Here is a 10,258-nt window from a genome sequence, read left to right on the forward strand (position 1 = left end):
AGAGAAAAACTATTTGTGAAACATGTGTTGATGAAGAAGGTGAAAATCTTTTCAGTGGCCTGACCAAAAATGGCAAAATAGCTACAAAATACAAAATTGAAGATCGCATCATAATAAGTTCAACATATCACATTCAGATCATCCCTAGGAACATGTCTACCAACTATTAAAATTATCAAACAAGTAGTTTTTGAGAGATAAATTTTTTGAGCAAATATGGCAAAAATTGCCCTAACATACAAAACTGCAGTTTTCAGCGCAATTGTCATATATCATATTAAGATAACCCCTAGGAACCTGTTATACCAAATATCAAAGCTATCAGATGAGAAGTTTTGGAGAAAAATTTTCTTGACCAAAAATGGAAAAAAATTGAACAAAAAATACAAATTTACAGATTTCATCATAATTTCAATATATTACATTTAGTTAATCTGCAGGAACCTGTATACCAAATATCAAAGCTATAAGACAAGTAGTTTTTTGAGAAAAAAGATTCTTTTACCAAAAATGATAAAACTTACCCAGAAAATACAATATTGCAGATTTCATCATAATTTCAACATATCATATTTTGATCATCCCTTTAAACATGTACACTAAATACCAAAGCAATCAGACAAGCTGTTTTGATAAAAGAAATTTCTGACCAAAAATGACAAAAATTGCCTTAAAAATACAAATTTGCATATTTCATCACAATTTGAACAAATCTAAACAGGGTCATCCATGGGGACCTGTATATCATATATTAAAGCTGTTGGACCAGCAATTAAGGGGAAGAAGATTTTTGCCCAAAAATGGCAAAATTAGCCTCAAAAATACAAATTTGCATATTTCATCACAATTTGAACAAATTTGATGAAGGTCATCCCTGGGGACCTGTACTCAAAATATTACAGGAATCGGACTGGCCCTTTTGAATAAAGTTGATGGATGCCTTTTGCTCAAACTTTTCTCTGGGAATCTCTCAACCATTCTCTTTAACAACTTCAATACATTTGTCCTATGATTATGCTAACAGCTAGAATTTCTTGGTCAATATCCAATAGCCAAGGGTAGTATGGTAAGTGTTTGTGAACCGAGTCTGTGGTTTCCATTAGGTACACAGTAATTCAGTTGTCAATTTAATTTCTTTCCAAACTTAAATTCGATCGTCAATAATGTTAATGCACTTTAAACTTATATCCATTGCATTGAAGATTTATACCAGATGTTCCGACATGTTTTAGGAGTTCAATAATTAAGGGTGTATTAACAAAATGCAGAAAGGTGGCCTGTGGTACGTACCAGCTGCATATTATTTATAATTAACAATACATATAACACAGTACTTAGGATGTCCCATCAGATCTGACACTTCCTGAACTTGTGGAAAAAAGATGGGGAACCAATTAGCAAACAAGCACTAAACATTAACATACCAGTGTATCATACAAAACTGTACACCTGGAAATCCCAACCTTTTCATATCAAGTTGTTTCTTGCCATTTTAATCTTCAGGTCAAAGTGGTACACATAAAAATCGTAAACATGGTATTTTACCGGAAAACAGTTTGGCAGTTCAATATCAGTATGCAGAGGACAACAAATTTTCATGATCAGACTGCTAATGCCATTCACATGGACTGATGCAACAGTAAATACCTTCGAACTAATGTATGGTATTAAAGATATGACTGTAAGTACAAAACATGGCCTGCACAACCACTGTCATTTCTCAGATACATATGTCTTAATGGGGCACTAAAAGGTCTTTCACCATCAGACAACACCACAGGTGCCCGGAGTTGACGGTGTACACGCATAGAGAAAAGGGGAAGGTTTGACACGATTTTGCCCTCCGTAATCCTGTAGGCGATAACAATCCATGTATATCAAAGCATGCAGTCAAAAAACTACCGTCCTAAGATAGATAAATACCTTTGATGTTTAATGTCCAACTTTGAGATGCGTTCATCGTTATCAAGTCCCACTTTTCGTCCCAAACTCCTGGTTACGTACATCATCATGATATTACGTACGTCAGACATTTTGAATTGGACAAATTACCCTTTAGTTCAGTGCGGATTAATTGGCGTTTTATTTGAACTCGTGACCTTTGCTAAAATATTTTCTAAAATACTTAACAACTAACGTTGGTAAACGATCCACGACTTGAGTGTCTTCAAAACACAAAGCTGGACTTGTAGGCCAGTATCTGTAGCTTGTTTGATAGCGTATTTAAATTTAGGGGTTGTGGGTGACGGGTTCATGTGGAATGCTAATGAGAACTGCAGTGCTGCTGTACGTAACAGCCTGATTACCGGGGTAACTAGAGAGTTTTGGGCCGATATTGAGACTAAATGCGGGTTTGCCCACTCGAAGCTTGAGCGTTAAAGGCAAGAGGTATTTCACTATCACGTACACCTTTTATTTGACTCTAAACTCCATATTTGTTTGGATTCACGGTCCGGCGGGCAAAATCGTGTCAAACCTTCCCCTTCTCTCTATGCATGTACACCGTCAACTCCGGACAATCTCTATTGTCTTAAGGTAAAATATGCCTCTGGTACAGATATTCAGGCTCTCGAAGTTTTACAATAGCGCTGATCGCAAATGACGTCACTGTTCTCTCTCATTTGTCTGCATTTTCCGCATAGCGAGTGTTAGAATGGCTATTTAGCGTCACACTTATTCGTATGAATTGATGACTGAGACTACAAGCTGCAACAACAGCCGCGCATACAACGGCAAAATTTGTCCGAATTTCAGCATATTTGTCCGAAAGTCGCGCAGGTGCAGGTATATTTAGTAACAAACCCAAAATCGCGATCAACGCTATTCTAGTTATCGATCACTTGTGGGAGCTAATTTTAAAGCTCTTAATAACGATATTCACTACCTTAAGGTTTTCGAAAATCAAAAATTTTGTTTTTTTCCATAGAGTTAACATAGGGATGGTGGCCATTTTGAATTTCAAATATCAGTAAATCTTGGGTGATTTGTTTCTCTCGTACCAAAATTTGCACGGTGACCCTGACTTTTATTCTTGTTTCTTAAAGAGAATGGTTGAGAGATTCCCAGAGAAAAGTTTGAGCAAAAGCTGAAGACATTCACTTTCGAGGCACACACTACCTTTAGATACTCAACCTGGACCAAATATATACTGGGTGGATGAAGTTTTTACTGTGAACTTGTGTCTCCAAACCATGGACACCGAAGTTTCTCATCTATGCTAGCCAAGCTACTTTTCATCATCATCTTAAACTCAGAACTATTTACACACAGAGAACGAATATTATATATTCTGTAAATATGCAAATTACCTGCTCTCATCCATTCTAAGGTACTACTGGTACCAATCTGCTTAAAATCAGATATACAGTACAGCAACATCTATACTGACGCAGTATTCTCTTGCTGTTGCCTCTCACTACAATGAATCTGATCAAAATCTGATGCAGAGTATGGCAACGACTATACTTATGTGGTATTTTCTTGCTGTGCCCTCTCACTACAAGAGAATATCGTGCAAGTATAGCGTAAGTATAAACGTCACCGTACTCTACATCGGATTTCAGGCAGATTGTACAGCTATTTGTATATAGGGTTATATTGCCTTCTCAATTCCTGGTTCTCATATTTTATACAGGATGGTTGAAGTGGTCATTAACACTTTGTTAAGTCTTGTGCCCTCTATTGAATTATTCGTTAACTACATAAATTTTCTGCCTAATAAATCTAACAGTAAATTGAGCTTTTACATGTAAAATGAAAGAAGTGTATTCATTTCATGCCCTTTGATTCCCTTGGTTCTTGGGTTAGGATAGGTGATCACAATGAAGGATTTATTTTTGTCAGCTTTCAATCTGTGATTGATCACTGACATTTTAGACGTATTAGACCTAAAACTAGTCATTCCCTGGAGAATCAACATTTTCCCACTTTCACGTTATGAGTTTTTGCATGACCTCAAAAAGTCACGTACTTAACAGATTTTCTATTTTCGATTCCTGTAAGATCTACTGAGTAGCGCATCTTCTTCTGTCACTGTTAACATCCCCCCCTTCCATTCTTCACAAAGGTGGACCATCGAGCCGGTGTTAACATCTCCCCTCCCCCCTTCCATTCTTCACAAAGGTGGACCATCGACCTAAGCCGGTGTTTTCATGAACCTTGCAATGTAATATCACGTGATACGTCGATCAGAATAGATGGAGTGTGTCATACAGGTATTTCCTCTTCTGCGATAGACAATTTTCAAAAAAAAAACCAGAGAAATATAATCTCGCCATACTTACCAAGGCTCCTCCTTACGTCACGTAGAACATCTTCCCTCTCAAGGTCCCTTAATATGCTCAGCAACTTTCCGACTGTGTGTTTGTCATCCCTCTGCCAGTCGCGTAGAAGGCATCCCATGGGATCCCGCTCTTGTTCCCAGTTGCAAATTGTCAAATAATCGTACTCCATTTCATCTGCAACGTCTCTCCAGTCCTTTCCCCTCAAGTTCACATTTAGAAACCTGGAGAGAAGATTCCTTGTTTTCTGCTGAAGGTGCATAGCTGGCATGTTATTGTAACGTTCGTCGTAGGATGTTGCTGATAACCCGGAAGTGTGATCTGCCCCGTGGCTTTGACTCGATGAAGCCATAGCCCGATGACGAACGCCTTGAAACGAGTTCGTCTCAATCTAAACACACTGTCTTTACCACTCACTGACATAAATTACCTGTTTGTTCCAAGTGATTTTCTCACCTTGAACAACGAAATAACAAAGTCCACCGACCGCAGAGTATATACGGTGCCTCCAAACCCTTGCATACTAGGAACGATGATGCGAAGTTGCTCACAGGTCTGCCTGGGTCACGGAATGGCATCTGAGACCGGAATATCGTAATCATCTGCAATACGGGAAGTTGTGGCACGTGTGGTGGCGTCCTTGTATGCCCCCAACATCATCATGTCATGATATGATGGTGTTTTTCCGATCTGTACGTAGGCGGGTGACGGAGAAGCGACAGCCAAAAACTGAAAAGATTGTTGTACGAAAGTCAGTACGGTATGATACTACAAGTTAATAACCCACCTTGCACTGTCTTGTCGATACCCACGGTAAAACGCGTCTTGTTCTTTTGAATTCGAATATTAAAAGAGAACATTGTTAGGCCTATTGCTTCTGAAAGTGTAGGCCTATAGCCCACATGTTTTATCCCTCAATATTTGAGAAATCGGCTGTCTGAGTTTATCTCAACTTCGCTGTATGGAGTTATATTTAGAAGTTAAACAGCACAGCTTGGCTTTCGGATTTGTAATGCTATATTTGATTTGCAATAATCCTAACCATGAATGACATTATGATGAGCAAATAAAGCAAACAACGGTACGCGATTCAAGTGAAAGGAATAATCTCTTCTCGACTTTACCAAAATGATATGTCGGGTATCAAAAATCTAATAATATTTTGATCGATCATTCAAAAATATATAGTTCTCTAGCTTTTGTCAGAATCACGTCTCAGATGTAGAGAGCTTTAACTGGCGGGAGGTGGTTACTATAAACTGGTCATATAAGCTTAATTCTTATCACAACTTTTGCTAACAAAGAGAAGTATCGGATGTTTGTAGGAAGTCGACCTCAAAATCAAGAATTGCGCCACGAGGAGGATTAATCTAGATGACGAATTTCCCTGTTTAATAAAGTGTTTAAAATATGGTACAAAATTATGGAAGAGTTCTTTTCTCGTTGGTAAAGGTATTATATAATCCGCTTAAAATCAGATGGGAGAGTTAGCAGTCTCTACATCTGATTTTAATAAAATTGGGTGACTTTCTAGTTTTGAATGTTTAACTGGGAAAGAAAGAAGTTATTGTATATCCTAAGTTCAGATGGAAAGTTGTTAAATACGAAAGGTATAAAATGCCCAATGTCACGACTGTAAACACTATGGTTGAAACAGTTGGCCTACTGGGGAATTCCCCGTGAAATCCCCAAACACACATTTTGTGTGACACCAAACGATATCCGGTATGGGTTGCCACGCGACTTGGATTCGATGGCCAACATCGATGCAGGAGACTTCACTGTCTTGGAATGACAGCCGCATTGATAAAGTCCCACACAACCGACAGTTGTTCAACAGTCACGTTCATATTAACGAGTTGCTGAAGAGCAATAAATTACCAACATTCTTACTATTTACAAAAAAATGCTTTTCATCGAAATTTGTGAAAATGTTAAATTTCATACTAAATTGGTGGTTCGAATACAACTTTACTTATTGTATATGGGGCCTAATAGGCTAGTTGCTTTAGATTAAAACAAACCCGTCCCAAAACTCTGAAAGCTTTTATACATGAGAGGTTGGTGCCTACTCGTACCTGGCAATATAAAAATACTTCTGGATATATTCTTCTTACGAAACAAAATTGTGATAAGATGTGCACTTGTTCAACTTTAATATTGTGAAACAATTTTAGGAGACACTGGAGATGAGAACGACACTCGGAATAATCTGTCGAAGGAAAGATCAGTTAGGTTTTATTTCCCGGTTCAACGATAGGCCTATACTTTTGTAGCACTAAAAGCTAAAATTGGCAGCAGTCATGAGAAGTCGGACAATTTCGCAGGATGTGACGGTAAGTTTGCAATTGTAAAGGTTGTTGGCACCAAATTAAGATGTATAAAATTACAAAGGGACAATGCAACTTCTATATTTCCCTTTTTAAAAAGTTTTTGGCCACCGCATTTATTTACCTACTAAAGTCACGGTCCCGCGTGACTGTGCTGGATTGAAACAAAACCGGTTCTGATCATCATGCGACCCAATCGCGGAAGGAAAACTTATTTATGAAAGAAGTCGATGATACGATTTATTTTAAGATCTAAAATGCCCATTCCATGTTTTCTACTACAGCAGGTTACCCATAAGACACTGGGAGCGGTTGGCAAGCCGAGCGGATATACTATTTGCCTTCCGAATCCAATGACATAAAACTGTTCAGGGTGGGCAGTTCCCGTAATTTTTCCTCCTCAGAATTCCACCATTTTTCCACTTTTAAGCCATTCAAATATTTCTTCTTTTTGCTCGGGAATAAAGGCTGAATTTCTTTTTCACAAATATTCACTCTGCAGAGATTTTTTACCTCTGATAAAGTCCACCTGCAAACAGCTCAATGTCGTGTGAACGAGAAAAAGTTACATGACCTTGGAACAACTGTTCCTTACCTAATCTTTAAGCTATTCGTACATTGAGTCATGTGCAAGTTCTAATTTGAGCCATAACGATCAACCAAATCCCCAATATCGATGTTAGTATCATCGCATACTTTCTAATTACTCGTGTTCTATGAACCAAGTACGTAAGTTGCTTTGCCCACTGTTTAAATTAGGATAGAACACCTGGTATTTTGTTTGTCAACATTGAATGCATATGTGGCTAGAAACATGCAATATTGTTGATCAGTAGTTACTCTAATGATGAGACCTTTCAAAGCATATTAACTGTCACAAGGTAATTTTGCACAAGCCACAGCAATAATTATATTCTGGAGCAATTCTCTAACACTTTTACGAAACACAGTATAAGAATTCAGTTTACATTTACATTTGTTAAAAAAATTACCATATTGCTTGTGACACCTTGTGATATTATTCGACTGGTCTCATCAGTAGAGTTATTTATGAAATTTATGTTCACGCCAGTCTGATTAAAATCAGATGTAGAGATGGTGACGTGTTCACCTTTGTTTGTTCTTGGCTGTTCTCGTTACCTGATAGCCAAGGTGGACAGGTGTATTGAATTTTGCAGCGCGTATGGTTAGGCTGTATTGAATTTTGCAGTGCATGTGTATAGTTAGGCTGTATTGGGTTTTGCAGCGCATACTTTGTTCTTTTCTGCAAATACTATCAAGAACAACAACAATAACAACAACAACAACAACAACAACAAATTTACTGAGTCCAAATATAGTTTTATTTTTCTTCATTTTTAAATATTTAATCATCATCATCATCATCATTATCACCATTATCTTCATCATCATCGGAGATCGAGGCCCTGGTGCTTAAACGGGAAGTTTTAGGTCAGTGTGCGCACAATGGCGGAATTACTACTGGGCATGGCATTCGGCCTCAGTACCCTCGTACGTCGCACCTTGAATCCTCATCTTTCACTGTTTTAACTTTAAGATCTGGCGCAGATTCGAAGGAAGCGGCTACAAATGCATGATCGATCACTGAATATGCACAACACCGATCTGCTGGTACTTGACGGATATCGTTCTGCCTCAGGCGCTGCACTTCACTCCCAAATTTAAAATAATCCTGTGACCCTACCGCAATATAGTGATATGGCTAATATTTTTGTGCAAGATAATTTTCCAATTTCTATGGACGTCAACGAATCTCAGTTAGGCTTCGCGGTACTGCGTAATTCCGGCGTTTGCATCATTTGCGAGATCGCCCACAGATCACTTCCGGTCTTTTTGCAGGATCGCTGTGTTTGGGTGAAAAAGTGTTTATTTTAGGGTTAACAATAGGGTTTTCAGCAGTAATGAATTTATTTCACGTTTTATTTATACAAAAGCTTGCTAATGCAATTGAGATGGATTGGTCATGTCAGGAGCACTTTAACAGTGTTCTTATTTACTTACTCATTTTATTTTAAGTTACTTTCTTAAAGGAAGAAAACTTATTCTAGTCTTGAAAGGCAAATTTCAATCCAATTTTAAACATATTGTAATGTGAGTGAATATGCCACAGGTAGATATCCTTGTAGAGTTAATCTGAATTAAGGTAGAATACGCCTCGCGGACAGATAGTTTGACTCTGAAACTTTTCAAATTCTTTTCTGATCTACCATTTGTTGGGGCCCATTTCTTGAAGCCCTTTAAATGAGAAAAACTTTTGCTGTCTTAGCTTTTTGAAAATCAAACAGTTTAGTTTTCTCCATAGAGTTAGCATAGGGATGGTAGCCACTTTGAATTCCAAATATCGGTAAATCTTGGGTAATATATTTCTGTAGTACCAAAATTTGCACAGTGACCCACAAATTTTATTCTTGATTTTGAAGAGTGAACAGTTGAAAGATTTCTCAAGGAAAATTTGAGCAAAAGTTTAAGTCTTTAACTTTCGAGGTGCATACTACCTTAAAATAGATGAATGGATTGGCCGGCTGTTTTCATCCGCCTCTTTCCTTTCTACCCATCACAGGTTGGTAACCATGGAAGGAAAAAATGTACAGACACTTACACATCTCTGTCTGATTTTAAGCTGATTGATCTCAGAATATTCACATTTCTAGTTAACTAGAACATTTATATTGTTGTTTGTGATACAATTGCAATAGAGCTAGGGCAATGTTCATACTAATTCTGGAACGCCATCATAAATCACACTGTTTCAACCCTTTTAACGTGCAAATTTGGTATGACCTTACTGTTTCCTATAACAAACATGGACTTCTACAAAAGCAAAATGGGGACGATAGACTAAATCATTTCTATCAAGCATGTAATATTTTTTTCAGATGATTTAGTCTGGGGTGTAGCGAATGCCTAGGGTATTTGGTGGTGCCTGCACCAGTACCAACATGCTAAGTCCATCAGTCCTGTAGTCTGGTTTGCTGGTCCTGTATGCATTCCTCTTTAACATAAATACATTATCACTCTCTAGCTTACCAGAACAGCCTAATGGAAAGTTTACTTGTTTATGATAAACATTTGGTTATCCAGGACCTCGGATCTAAGGGACATAAGCTGTAACTTGTGGCAAGTTTTTCAGTATTCTGCTTCTGTATATCAACTACCGTGTCTGACCCTAATCCGTTTGTCATGCTGAAATTTCGATTCTTCTTTTAGTCAACACAGCTTGTATGTGTGTAGTGATCATTGTTTATTGTTTACAAATGAATTCTAGTCTGGACTTCAACAATAACAATATAGAGCTATGTTCTCATATAGGTTGTGTTGATATTGCTAAATACTTGGCATTAAATTACAGTTTAGGAATTCATTGCAGAAAGTGTAGGGAAACCACAAAACAAAAGTTCTGAAAAAATAGCCAAAAGATACAGCTTATGGAGCTTTACAAATTTTGTCTGACAAACTTATATATAGTGTCTTATGTCTAAAGCTCATCAATGCTCAGTGGTGCATTGAGTGATAATTAAAATGCTCTCTGAAAGATGTACTTTTTAAATATGACATCAAATCGATTCCAGCAATCATTATCATTCAAGGCAAATAAATTACCAGGTCCAATAAACAGTAAAAACAAAC

At 37.6% G+C, this 10,258-nt stretch overlaps 1 protein-coding gene across 1 annotated transcript in view; it reads right to left on the minus strand.

The window, feature by feature from the left end:
• LOC139116742 (myeloid differentiation primary response protein MyD88-like) overlaps positions 1 to 4,866 on the minus strand; it is a 30,905-nt gene extending 26,039 nt beyond the window's left edge. The window contains exon 1 of the mRNA XM_070679373.1: positions 4,284 to 4,866. Coding sequence (XP_070535474.1) covers positions 4,284 to 4,632 — 349 coding nt within the window. The 5' untranslated portion in view covers positions 4,633 to 4,866. The remainder of the gene's footprint in view (positions 1 to 4,283) is intronic.
• Between the last annotated feature and the right edge of the window lie 5,392 nt (positions 4,867 to 10,258).

Source organism: Ptychodera flava, chromosome 18 (genome assembly GCF_041260155.1).
Source record: "Ptychodera flava strain L36383 chromosome 18, AS_Pfla_20210202, whole genome shotgun sequence".
In the NCBI taxonomy this organism is placed as follows: domain Eukaryota; kingdom Metazoa; phylum Hemichordata; class Enteropneusta; family Ptychoderidae; genus Ptychodera; species Ptychodera flava.